The sequence below is a fragment of the Triplophysa rosa genome, linkage group LG23 (genome assembly GCF_024868665.1).
Source record: "Triplophysa rosa linkage group LG23, Trosa_1v2, whole genome shotgun sequence".
Lineage (NCBI taxonomy): Eukaryota > Metazoa > Chordata > Actinopteri > Cypriniformes > Nemacheilidae > Triplophysa > Triplophysa rosa.
Genome location: NC_079912.1, coordinates 11,556,852 through 11,571,146, shown reverse-complemented (window position 1 = coordinate 11,571,146; position 14,295 = coordinate 11,556,852). Strand labels below are relative to the sequence as shown.

Sequence of the window (14,295 nt, the reverse complement as noted above, 5' to 3'; positions counted from 1 at the left end):
GAAAAATACTTTTTTAACATTAAGCTTTGAGTTAAAAATATTTATTAAAAAATGTAAAGTATTTTAATTAGAGATGCACAGATACAAGTTTTTCTCCACTGATACCGATAATACAGAGTGATATCTGCCGAACCCATTCTGAAGATTAAATGCATATTTCTTAACTTTCTGAATGTTATTAATTCATATAATGGCTATTAATATTGAACATCAAACTGGTGCGATAGCCGATAGTGTGACAAATTGCTTTTATCGACCGATACCGATTATTGGTCGATATACTGTATCTGTAATATTAATTCATTTAGCTTCTTTTTTGCTGTTCACTTTAACAGTCCTGAGGTATGAAAAAGTAATCTATAAATATTATTTATCACACATTATTATTAACATTAACATATTATGTGCTTGTCACAAACTTTCAAAGCAAATTTCACAACAAATTTCAGTCAGTTAAGTCACATAAGGTATCGGTCTTTGGTATTGGTGCATTTTTACGAGTACATGAGCTAAGTATACAGATACTGGTATCGGTGCATCCCTAATTAACATACATCATAACATATTATTGTAATTATTATTATGTGTATAATAATAACAATAATTATTATTAATATTAGCTTTAATAAAAAATATATTTAGTTGTTTGCTTTAACAGTTCTGAGGTATGAAAAATATTATCTATAAATATGATCACACATTATTAACAACATGTATCATAACATATTATTATTATTGATAATAATCGTACAAATAATAATAATTTATTGTTGTATTTATTATTTTTATTAAAATATATTAAAAATATATACTGTCCAAAAAACTGCAAGGACATTAAAAGAAGATCTGACAAATAAATAATGGTAAAAATAAACACATAAGTAGTACTACACCATACTACACTAATATACAGAATGGCAATATTGTCATATTAAGAAGACTTCCATCCTCACTAGCAATACAATATTACAGCGGTTCTTTACACAGTATTCAGATTATAGTCATCCACACCTGATATATTGCAATTGCAATCTTTACTTGCTAATTATGTTAAAGAACTTGTTCGACAGCATTTCTTTCAAATTCCCGATTAAGTACAACTAAAGTTAACCTATAGAAATGCTGTCAATGCTAAACACATAAACAAGCTAAGAATACAATCGTTAGTCCAAAGAGGAAATGAGATTGCTTAAAGCTGGGTCGATGGGGTGGGGGTAGTTAGCCGTGTAGACAGGAGCACGACTGCAGGGTAAGAGGGGTTGTGGGGTTAATTGATACATAGAAGAACTACCAATGAAGCGACAATGTCAGCGTGGGGACAGCTGTCTGCACCGTGTGTGTGTTACTGAGGAATGGTGTAAAGGTGCCGATTAGAGGGCTCTGTGAGGGGTTTGGAAGGGCAGAGGAGTGACATCCTGACTCACACTTCCTGCTGCCGGGACGCACGTGTGCCTTTCGCAAGCACATAGAGAAACTGCAAGTGTCAGACTGTACATGCAAACACACACAGATGCACATAGAAAGCAAATACATAGAAGACAAACCAGTGTGGCCACCAACAAATGCACCTTAGTGTACAGAAGTGTGTCTAAAACCTTGATGCCTACATAGGGAGCTGCCTACAAAGGAAGCATTTTAACTAAATGGAAATGGCTGATTTGGGACTTCTCTAAACCTGTTGCGATGCATTGTGGGATTGCTTTAACAGGATATGTGCTGTGCTGAATTTGGCCTAAAAGCGCTTTGTGAGTGTGCTAATAATGCCTTAAGATGACGTTAATGTAGACTGCTTACTAGACCTCTAGAGATGCAGACTGGGAAATACAGGTCCCGGGTGACAAAGATATGTGCATCTGGGTCATTTCTACCACCCATGATAAAAAATACTGCATTATTAAAAGTCATGCTGTCATTACAGCCAGTCAAGGATTTAAAGGTAAAACACTCAAATAACCCTATGCATTGAATGATACTGATGAAATCATTCATGTGGCTGCATTAATGCAAATGTGTCAGCATGCGTCACAAACTGGAGCGGTGTCGCTGAAGAATCCTTTAGCTCTGCTCTCTCTATCATGACCTTTAATACAGATCTCTGTTTCTCTTCATCCTCAGCTGTGCTTCTCTCACATCAGCCTGCCACTCATCACACGAGTGGTGCGAGGTCACTGTTAGTTTGGTCTTTCTGGATCTTTTCATTAGCTTAAATAAATCATCTAAAAATCTACACGAGAATACACTGGTATTTCAAACATGGCGATCAACTCCTCTGTTGTGACCTACTTCTGAATAAACAGAATATTGAATGAGAAAAATAGAACACAATATAGAAAACAAGGAGGGGGAGGGGCTAACATATAGAAAACAAGGAGGGGAGGGGCTAACATATAGAAAACAAGGAGGGGAGGGGTTAACAGATGTTCTGTCCAAGCCGCCAAACTGACATCAGGATTGCCACACCAAAGCGAAAGCACATTGTCAGATATATGATTACAAACACAAAACCAAAAAAGTGTATTAACTTGTGTACCAACAGCCTCGTAATGTATAGAAAAACGTAGAGATGCACCGATACAAAATTTCTCCACCGAGAGCAGATTACTCAGTCTGATATCTGCAGATACAGATTCTAAAGATTAAATGAATATTTCTAATCTCTCTGAATGTTATTCATTCATATAATGACTGTGTATAGAAAATGTTTGATGTTCAATATTAACTGAGCACAAGTTCATTGCATATTGCTCTCATCTTTTGATTGACAGGATATATCGGCCCTGATCATCGGCTGTTTTTAAACTATCGTCCGATTGCTTTTGAAAATTGCTTTTATCGATCGATACGGATTATTAGACGATATATCCGCGCATCTCGACTAAAAAGTTAATAGGGTCAGTTTCAATTTCATAAGGACTAATTTCATGCATTCTGTAATTGCTTCATCTATGAAAAACATGAACGGAATAATGCTGCCTTTAATTAAATGTCCTGAACGACTAGTACATTTGCCACCTACTGTTTGAAACACCTTTCATACGCCTATGCCACTTAAAATGTTTTCTAGGTAAACAACACACTAAAGGTTGTAGCTCAGCCTCTCTCTCTCAACACTCTCCTCATTTCCTCCTGCCTCATTCTCACAAAGCTCGGTTTTTCTGCCGGAGCATCTCCCGCATCAGTCTTCCTGTCCCGCTGTTGTCATCCTGCTCTGTAAACCGCACTTTGTGTTCTCAATGGCGCTGTCGTGGTGACGGTTCCTCTCCAGCTGAACTCTTGGTCTTTTCCTGGTAACCGAGGGGCGGCGTGATCATTATGCTAACTGCAACAGCTACCATAGACCGCTGCTTTGATTTGACAACTATGACTCAATTTGTGGCTCAATCAACAGATTTCAAAAGAGACCCGGGAGAGCCAATGAATACAAACACACACATATACAGGATAATCTCTCTATTCTTTTGCCGGGGCCCAGACATTTCTCTCACTTTACCGCCTCTGTGCCAGGTCTGATTGGTGCCCGTTGCCAGCTCTGCAGGGCATGTGCCAACCGCTGTGCCAGATGAGATGCGACGAGCGCAACCGAGATGCTTTTTTGCAAATGTCACAGAGGCGCTTCTGAGAAAGTCCTGCCAGTTTCCCACAGAATCGACTTCCTGTGTCAGAAGAGCTGAGAGAGAGGGGGAGAGCAGAAGTTGCTCTCTCTCTCTCTCTCTCTCTCTCTCTCTCTCTCTCTCTCTCCAGCTGGTTGAGTCATTTATATCCCCGCTGTTACCATACTGCCTCGATCTGGGGCTTCATTGGCCGGTTTATAAATCTGTTGTTTGCTCCAGTTTCACGCCCAAACGGGGAGAAATAAAACAGAATGAAAAGAACAGAGCACGAGGGGCACACGGGGTACAGAAACAAACACAAGCAGGAGATAAGAGTGACTGAATGTGTCTGTGTTCTTATTGGTTTCGTCATTGTGTGAATACTATGAAAGTATCGCACTATACTTTTGAAATCTGTGATTTCTCAAATTTTTTGACTCTCTCGTAAATGGATACTTCACCCAAAAATGAAAATTCTGTCATCATTTACTCACCTTCGAGTTCCAAATCTGTATACATTTCTTTGTTCTGATGAACACAGAGAAAGATATTTGGAATAATGCTTATAACCAGACAGGTTTTGCCCTCCATTGACTACCATAGTAGGAAAAAATACAATCGTAGTCAAAAGTGATGGTTTGCTGTCCTACATTCTTCGAAATTTCTTCTCTTGTGTTCATCAACAAAGTAATTTTTCTTACTATGGGAGTCAATGGGGGGGATAAGATCTGTTTGGTTACAAGCATTCTTCCAAATATCTTTCTCTGTGTTCATCAGAACAAATACATTTATACAGATTTGGTGTAGGTGAGTAAATGATGACAGAATTTTCATTTTTGGGTGAAGTATCCCTTTAACTACTCAAAACAGCTGCTGATGGAGAACTGCGTGTAAAAAGTTCTGTTTTTACTCTAGTGCCTATTTGATCCAAACATTTATGAAAAGATCAACTTCATTTAAAAAAATCTATACTCCAAAAGATGTTTTATTTACTATTAAGATGTCTTAACAAATGTTTTTAAGTAAACTGATCTTGCTTTATGAATGTATCACAAATTTAGTATCAAACAGATGCTGCCTGTTGAGTTAAACTTCTATGGCCATATATAAAAAAGTTCATGACATCACTCACCTGCTCCCCCCGCTCGTACCCTCCATCATTCTTCTCCGTTTTAATTACGGGCATCTTACTGCCCTCCACCTTTATCTCGCTCGGCTCCATCTTGATGCCTTTATCCTTGAGAGCGTTGTCATCTTTGTCCAGTAGGTAGCGCAGCAAAGCATTGTCTTTCTTTTTCGGGCTAACGGGTTCTTGTTTAATAGCCAATTCTGCCCCGTTGGCCTCCCCACTGGCAGAATCCTGACACATCTCCTTCCCCGTGGCCTCGGCCGTGAGCTTGGCCAGATCGCCGGGCGATGAACTGGTCTGGAGAAGTCTGTGTAGTATCTTGTGCTTCTCCTTGAGGGTGGTAGCGTGTGACGCGCTCTGAGGCCCCATGCCACCGTTCCCTAGACCACCGATGGGGTCCTTACAGCCTGGATCTCCACCGGGCATCGGAGGCGGTGAGGTGGACTCAATAGGCTCAGTTTTAGTAGTGAGAAGCTGTAGGAGTTTAGTGTGGCCTTTGTTGTCGCGTAGCCGGTTTTGTGGGTCACCCTCTGTGTTAAATTGGCTGATGTTGCCTTTTTCGTCTCTCGGCTGTTCGATGCCGTCGTCCTGACCTGTACCGCCATGTTCCGATTGGTTCTGCTCTCCGTACGAATCGGAGGCGCCCATTTTGTTCATCAAGTGAGGATTGACGCCCACCGCGGCTGGAGATCCTAACTTCCTGTCTGGCGAGCCCAGTGATGGGCCGAGGCTCACGCCGTGGCACTCGCTAAGTGCCTGAAGTGCGTTAAGGGAACTGCTTGTGTAACCATGGTTACCACCTGCCCCACCGTTGCCACCTGTACTGCTAGTGCACATTCCTGCAGGCGAATGGAGGCTGCCCGCTGGGGAAAACTGAGGAGGGGGCAATCGCGGAGAACCTGCCACTCCAGGACTGGCTCGGTGGCGTGGAGAAAGCATGCCTGGACTGCCCTGAGATGGGCTGCTCAACTTCAGTGGATACCCACTGCCCTGCGGGGTAGCAGCCTGCATGGTCGCAGAATGGCTCATGGTGCCCGGGCAGCCGAACCGGTGACCCTGCAAAGGGCCGATGGCACCGGGCTCTTTCTGACCACCGGGGGAGGGGAAAGTGGATGTGTTACTGCTGACGGTGGAATCCTGCCCCTGGGGGGCGCCAGAGGAACCAGCTGTGTTGGGAGAGCTCATGGGGTTCATGGATTTGCCCATTGCCTGATTAGCTCCATGGTCTGGAGTCATACCACATACGGGCTGCTCCCTGCAAATAAAAATATTAGTATTAGTATTACAGTCAGCACGTTAACATAAAATAAACAACACAATATAACAATCTAGTTTTAATTAAAATTGGTAGATAAAATAAAGTGACAAAAATAAGAATAAAAAAACAACAAATATTAGTCAGGGCCGCCAGGTTGGGACACACTGTTGTCGACAAAGTCGTTTAATTGCGATTCAAGTAATTAAAATTGATTTCCACGTGACGCGGAGTAAATTCCATTGAAACTGCTTCATTACATTAATCCAGCGCAGTCATTTGTTAAATTAATCTCGTACACAGCAAACGGCTCTTCCAGAGCACCGAACAAGGAATCAGAACAAATAAGCTTAAGAGGAATTTCAAGCATGGCTTCATAATCTAAAGTATGTTTCGTCAAAGAAGGGGACAAACTGTATCGCTCATCCTTGAAAACAAGCCATGTGAAAAAGAAAGTGTGCCATTGTGCTGTTTCATCGCGCTCTAACGGGTAAAAAAACCTTTGGGGTGTAAAGCTATCAACAAACTATGTTCCAAAACTCTCTCGGAGGGGCTTTCGCTGATAAATGCATAGTGATGCTTTTGTTCAGTGTGCAGGATGAATCAATGGCCAGGCTATACTGTGTGTTACTGTGCGAGAGATGCTGTGCTTTAAGACAACCGCCCCCCTGATGTGAGCTCACACCGGGTTTAATGTTTATCTGTGCTCGACACCCCGGCCTAACACTGCTGCTATTGTCTCAGAAACCAAGGCTGCGTTCCTCCCTCGCATGCTTCGAGAGATAGACACTGTTAGAAACTGTGAAACTGTTCACAACTGCCCGCTGCGGAGACAACTGTGGGTCAATAGGGTCCACGTGATGTGGTTGCGTGCATCCATGGCAACGCATGGGAACAGGTGTTTTTTAAGTTTCAAAAAGAACATAAAAGCATCATACAAGCAGTCTGTGACATACGATAGCTTTGAGCAAGAAATGGTTACTTTTAATTCAATTTGTGAACAAATAGTGCAGAATACTGTTTATAACGTCAGAACTTTTATTTTAGGAAAGTTTTCCTCAAAACAAATAATTCTTAATTTAATCGGTGATAAAAACAAGACTATCAGGGGTGATGTGAAATTTGCCAATGTGTAGCTGTGACTTGAGGGAGTTGTGTTATTCTTGGTTGCGCTGGAATGTTTGGAGACCAGCATCGGCCTCTGGGAAAACACGGTTGAATGTTCTCACATGACGGTGAGACTTCAGCGTGAGGTCATTATCTGGGCTTGTCAGAACTAGAACACGTACGTACTGCTCACAAACACGGAGGCGAATCGCACAGGAAGCAATGAGAGGGTTAGAAATGATGACACTTAACCAGGTAGTTCACACACACCCACGGAAAGAAACATTTGTGTTAAAAACAGAATCAGATACAGCAGACGTGAGTAGGTTGTGCGGTGGGGAAGCGGGTACCTCTGTAAGATGTGCAGGGACATGTAGAGCTGCGGCTCGTTGGTGACAGGTGAGCGAACCAGTTTGCTCTTGGTGTGAGCCGAGACAATGGTCCCGTCGGACAGGGAAAACCGGTAGATGGGACTGAATGCCTGCCCGTGCCTTAGCACTACAAAACACACACAAATCCACAAGTTTTGCATTTGACCATTCTTTGCCATGTTTAAAGAGATAGTTTTCCCAGAAATGAAACTTCTGTCATTTCAAATGTATGACTTTCTTCTGCAGAACACAAAAGAATATATTTTGAAGAATGTTACCGAACAACGGCGGTACCCTTTCACTTCTGTTATACAGACAGTCAATGGGTACTGCCCATTGTTACCAACATTCTTCAAAATATCTTCTTTTATGTTCTGCAGAAGAAGGAAAGTCATGGAAAGCCAGTCCTCTTTTTTGAGTGAACTATCCTCTTTTATAAAGTTAAATATTCATATAAATTCAAACAGAGCCATGTAACTTTCAAATATTTCTCAATTCTCAAGTACACATTGCTTAAAGATTATGTAATTATCAAGTAAAGCATCGATAAATCAACAAGAATACAACAAGAAGAATTACAAAGTTTTTTCTTTTTCTTGTTAGAATAGTTTGATTAATATTCATGACATAATAAACATGAATATTGTCAGCCGATTCAAAAATTATGACACACTTTGAGACAGAATCGGGATTAATTCAAAATTCAAAATAAACGTTTATGACTACATGATATATGTACTGTGTACTGTGCATATTAACTTTGTATTTATAAACACATACACATACAGTACATGCATATGTTTAAGAAAACTACAAAATATAAAAAATAATAAATGTTAATACATAATTTCAATTATTGGTAAAAATACAATAAATACATCTTAATATTTCCTATATATATATATGCATGTATGTGTATGCTTTTGTGTTTATAAATACAAATGTAATATACACAGACAAATATTATGTAAACACAAACTTTTATTCTGGATGCGATTAATCATTCATGGCACCACTACAAAACTGCCTAAACCAACAGAAACGATTTCCAAGCATTTCAACAACAAGGATGTATATGTGAAAGCAAATAATGAATACTAGTATCTCATAAGTAGATTAACCGGACAGTTGGACGGTACCTTCTTGCTGATGGCGTTTGGCGAATGACATGTCTCCATCATTCTGGAGGTGAAAGCGCTGAATGCATCTTCTCACCAAATCTTCCCAGCCTGGTTTCATAGACGCTCGTAACAGGCTGGTGTCCAGTGAGGTGATCTTACCTACAAACACACCCAAAGAAATGTAGCTTGGTGTTTCTGTCGCAATACATGTTACATGCAGAAGTTTGAGGAATATCAATACAGCCTTGCAAGAACTGTAACAAAAACATCTTAAACCATGTCCGACCCATCTCGGTTTCAAAGAACCTGAATGACAATAAAGAGAAAACTGGGGGGTTTACATTAACTGGCCACATAAGAATGTGAAAACAGGTGTGGCTGGTATGACAAAAAACTGCTTGATATTAATATGTGATCATGTGAAACACATCAACTGAAGAAGCTCCATTACAATAACACAACGCTGCTCAAAACATCACATTTGTGCTGAGGATAAAAATGTTGGCACTATTGCAAGAAATTATAGATTTTTAATTTCTTCCTGGTTTTTTTTGATGGCGCTATAAATATCCCAGTTGCGAAATCTTACTGGGTAATGACTCGTGCTTCACCTCCCTCATTGAATAAAAGTGTGACCTATTAAACCTATTAAAAGGTTAAACTGTAAAAGCCAGTACATGTCATCTAAAGCAGTCCTTTGGGCTTTAAGTCTCTGTTGTTTTAAATGAGGGGCTGAGCATTCAGATAACACTAACTGTGATGTAAACGCTCTTTGAAGAGTATGCGGAGAGGGGCGGCGTTGGCATGGTTACCTTGGAGGTCTTGGCGGGTGGTGAAGCTCTCTTGCGTGGGGAGCATGGGTCTCTCTTTCATGGGTACTCTCCGTGCGACGCAGATCAGACACGACTGGAAATCTACAGTCAGAGAATGAGAACACAGTTAAGGCTATTTTATTGAAATAAATTATAGTGATTTTTATTTATACTGAACCAATTTAACAATACATCGTAATGAACAGCAATATTTACCAAAGAAAACATTCAAATACACTACAAATGTCACATGACAATGCACGTGAACCGTTTGAGCAATGACACAACAAACTTTATGAATCAGAATTTCGAATCATTTTACAAAATTCCATTTCCTACATCTAATCCTAATTCCTAAAAATTGAGATACAATGCATAATGATACACTCTTTATAAACTTTAAAGGCAGGGTGTCCGATTTCTCTTGAGCCGTTGTTGATGTTCAAATCACCAAAACAAACACACCCCTACCCCCATCTTTCGCTTTCGTCAGCGCTCGGCTCGGCTAATGTCTGTCCTGTGCACTGCGCACCTTATTGCTGATTGGCTACAAGGTTGTTTTGGTACTCGGCCCGACTCAGCTGTCAAAAGCGCAATTCGGAAATCGGTTACCCCGCCTTTAATGGCCAACCAAGAATGTTGCCAGCAAATGCATTCTGAATGCATGATGTATCGCTCAGCCCTTAACATAATCGGATTGAGACAGATTATTAGTATGAATGATGAGGCATTTGTTCTGTGTGTGTGTGTTGAGGGGGCGGAGCAGAGAGGAGCGTGGGGTGATATGATGGAATGTGACCTTTTGGTTGTGTGTCATTGTGGAGGCTGACCCTGCTGTGCTGCTCCCATGGAGACAGAGTTAGAGAAGTCATCCCTCATCCACCCACCAAAAGATCATACATGAGCACTACATCCTCCACCAATCTGACACATCACATCTGACACATAGATGATCAGATATAATAAATAAAACAGAGGAGAAGAAAGACACCAGATCAAATTGACGGAGTAACACTTTATTACAGTGTAGTCGAGACCTGTGTGTAATCCAAGTCAACAGTTCAAGTTTTTGAAGATTTAGAAAAGTGGGTGGCGCTTGCTCGGGGGGTTGTCAGGGTGTTGCCATGTAGTTGCTAAGGTGTTTTGAGTGGTTGTTTACCAATGCAAGTCAAATCTCTATAAAATTTTGGTCTTCAGATATGGATTCCTGTTTTATTTGCCGTTAGGTGAATACTATAAGTCTGATTGCTTAGATTCTCTTCTCCAATTGCACAATTAGGATATATTACAAAACGTTTGGTTTCAGAGAAAGACACAGTTAGAAATGGTTCTCCGTGGGGAAAATTTTTGAATATTCAATTTTGCATCAGCTGGTGAGAACGGGCCTTCTCTTATAAAATGAACTGTGGTTTAAATATAGCAACTATCTTTTTTTGCTATATTTGTAATAAAAGCGTAGTCACCACAAATTTGGTTTGCTAAACTAACCACCGTCTATCTGAAATCTGTAGTAAAACTAACAGTAACAATAAAGGTTTGAATAAAAGCATCTGCCAAATGCATAAATGCAAATGTAAAGGTAATCTTATACAAATGGTAATCAAGCCACAAAAAATGGTTACTACGCTTTTACTATAATAAAACTATGTTTAAGGGGTTTGAATGTACAAACGCAGCTTTTGAAGAGACCCTTGGGTGGTCTCAAGTTGGAACTGTATGAAGCTCTGTAATAAACTCTTTCCGTCTCTCTCTCTCTCTCTCTCTCTCTCTCTCTCTCTCTCTCTCTCTCTCTCTCTCTCTCTCTCTCTCTCTCTCTCTCTCTCTCTCTCTCTCTCTCTCTCTCTCTCGCTCTCTCTCTCTCTCTCTCTCTCTCTCTCCTCCTCTCTCTCTCTCTCTCTCTCTCTCCTCTCTCTCCTCTATACCCTTCTCCTCACCATCCTGCTCCTTTCTTTCTCCTCTGTGCCAGGTGAAAAGCAGCTGCACACAGCAAACAGCCATAAAAAGAGACTCTTATCACTCAACACACCACAGTACCCAGAATTAAACATTGTGTGTGTGTGTGTGTGTGTGTGTGGTGTTGAGAGAAAGGGAGAGAACGTAAGTGTGAGAAATGAGGGGAACAACATTAAACACATAAACATCTCTCGTTTCCCTCATGCTTACTGTACGCACGCACAACACACCACCACACACACCACACACACCGCACACACACGCACACACACACGACACACACACACACACACACCACACACACACACACACCACACACACACACACACACACACACACACACACACACACACACACACACACACACACACACACACACACACACACAAGCCAGGGCCGAAACCAAAGCCAAAACGATCCAGTGGAGAAGTGGGTCTCAAATGCACCCTGAACTCTGAGTGACTCCGTGAGGTGGAAGTGTAGAAGCAGAAAGAGCCAATGAATCCCAGACTAAATTTTAGCAACAGGAAAACTCACTTCTCTCACTAATGTCAGGAACAACTGTCAAAGCTTAGTGTTGCTTCAACGTGTTTTAAGAGGCACTCAAATTTAAACGCAGAGGCGGTTCACTTGTATGGATGCACAGCTATTTCTCAGTAAATATTGATGTATGTTATAAATGGTTAATTTCTTAAATAAACTGGAATGTCATGCGATGCGACTTTGAGACAAGAGCATTGCGCTGCTAACACAACGCTCATGGGTTCGATTAAAAAAAAAAAGTAAACCTTCAATGCACTGTAAGTCACTTTGAATAAAAGGGTGTGGATAAAAGTGTAAATGTAAAATCTGCTCATTTGCGGATTAGTGAAAGTGTTAAATCTAGAGTTGAGTTCGTGTGGCTTAAATGTGTTTTAAGAAAGCGTGGCTCACCCTCTCCCTCCTCTTTGATGGACTTTGGTTCAGACACAGCGAAACACTGCATGGTCTCATATTTCTGCTGCACCTCGTGATCCTGCGTCTCCTCAGCCTCACTGTGAGGGTTCACCAGCATGCGGCAGTTAAAGGTGTGGCTGTTCCGCCTGGGATTCTCGTTGGACCACGGTCCCCCGTTTACTGTTGGAGGGAGGTGAAAACACATAACTTGCTGTCATTCATTTGAATCAGTATCCCACAGTATTTCCTTACTCAATAAAGTGCTTTCCACATCGCAGCAGCAAAGGGAGAGGAAGTCATTGATTTTCAAGGAAAAATTAGAATAGGAAAGGAGAATTGACAGTTTGAGGTGAAGCGTCACAGCTCTCATTAAACAAGGAACAGAAGAAAAGAAAGAAAAGAACAAACGAAATAATGAACGAAAGAAAGAGTGAAAGAGCGAAAGAGTGAAATAAAGAAAGAGCGCAAGAAAGAAAGAACAAAGAAAGAGTAAAAGTAAGTAAGAAAGAAACAAAGAAAAGAAGAAACAAAAGTAAGAAAGAGTGAAAGAAAACATAAAAGAAAGTTAAAAGAAAGAGAGGAAGAAAGAACTAACAAATGAAATAATGAACGAAAGAAAGAGTGAAAGGGGGGATTTAATGGTGTTTCATGCATTCTGACTTCATTACACTGTTAAACGTGCTGTCTTCTCATGCTTAACATGGTCAACTTTTTAAAAAATGAGTTGGCGTATGACGTAGTATTTCTGTGCTTGATACTCCCCCAGCACTCCAACTTGTTTCGGAAAGTTTTTTATAAGTCTGGATCCCTGTTTCGTAACAGGGATCCTATTCCTTTTATTGGGCAATTCTCCCAGAAAAGCTCGGCAAGGCGAAAGACATAGCACGGGTGATGGTAAGACCATCAAGATTGGCGGCGCTGTGGGCCTGCAGCTGCAGCTCGTTACACTTGCGATAGTGAGAGAAGTCAGTAGGTTTTTTGTTCACGGCATTTCAGTGATGGATGTTATATAAACGGTGGATTTGGAGATTGTTTGAAACTGATAGATGGCGCGGCCCCAGTGCTAAAAGATGCCGGACATGAACCGCATGCGGTAAGTCAAACTAAGTCATTTGTCTGTGTTTTGTTGGCAATCGGCAGCGTAACGTTACATGGATAATGTAAAAAACACAAAGGGATTAATGCGATGATGTAATGTTATTGTGTGCTTGTGCTATAGTTCCATCCCTCGTGCCTGCCTCCAGCATCTCGTGTTTTTCCGGAAATAATAGTACAGCTGTATCTCTCTTTTATAAATGTGATCAAACTAAATACTCTTCGACGTATGCAATACTTCTGTATAGGTACTCAAGATTAATATGAGATTGGGAGGAACAACGTTTAACTCAATCTTGACAGTAAGAAAGAGTGAAAGAAAAAGTAAAAGGAGCGAAAGAAACAGCAAAAAAAAAAGAGCGAAAGGAAGAAAGTAGAAAAGAAAGCGAAAGCTCATCTCACCATGTGACTTGGGCAGGAGGTTTTTGATGAATTCGTTGTGGTCTCCCACATGCAGGATACTGTACACACTGGTGTTCATCAGCTCCTCCTGATTATACCTCAGGTACTGCGTCACATTCTCTGACACAAACACGATGTTCCCCTCCATGTTCACAACAAAGAAAAACCCGTCTAAGGCCTAGAGGAGAGATAAGAGAGAAAAACACAGCCAAACATTAGCACTGCCAGCACAGACGCTCAGCAAACACACAAATACTATTAAATGAAGAGGACATGCGGACATAAGAGCCAGTGTACACATCCATCTAAAAGCTTAACCGTTCGGCTGGGAAGATGCGATAACAAGCAGAAACAAAATAAAAAAGGATGGCCAGAGAAGACATGAGACCTTGTAAACTCTAAACAAGAGATCGAGTGAAGTCATGGGGATTATGACATGAGCGAGCGTCTAAATCGGTGGCCTTATGATTAATCGACAGGTTTGATCAGCAACGGGCTGGATGCAATGACCTAAAAGTGTGCGC

At 41.0% G+C, this 14,295-nt stretch overlaps 1 protein-coding gene across 4 annotated transcripts in view; it reads right to left on the bottom strand.

Annotated features, from left to right (window-relative positions):
- The window catches only part of ncoa2 (nuclear receptor coactivator 2), a 77,596-nt gene that overhangs the window by 16,813 nt on the left and 46,488 nt on the right, over positions 1-14,295 (bottom strand). For all 4 annotated transcript variants that reach the window (XM_057322325.1, XM_057322324.1, XM_057322326.1 and 1 more), the window contains exons 6-11: positions 13,772-13,949; positions 12,272-12,454; positions 9,386-9,487; positions 8,592-8,732; positions 7,432-7,579; positions 4,723-5,974 (exon numbers count right to left, since the gene is read on the bottom strand). In XM_057322325.1, coding sequence (XP_057178308.1) covers positions 4,723-5,974; positions 7,432-7,579; positions 8,592-8,732; positions 9,386-9,487; positions 12,272-12,454; positions 13,772-13,949 — 2,004 coding nt within the window. The remainder of the gene's footprint in view (positions 1-4,722; positions 5,975-7,431; positions 7,580-8,591; positions 8,733-9,385; positions 9,488-12,271; positions 12,455-13,771; positions 13,950-14,295) is intronic.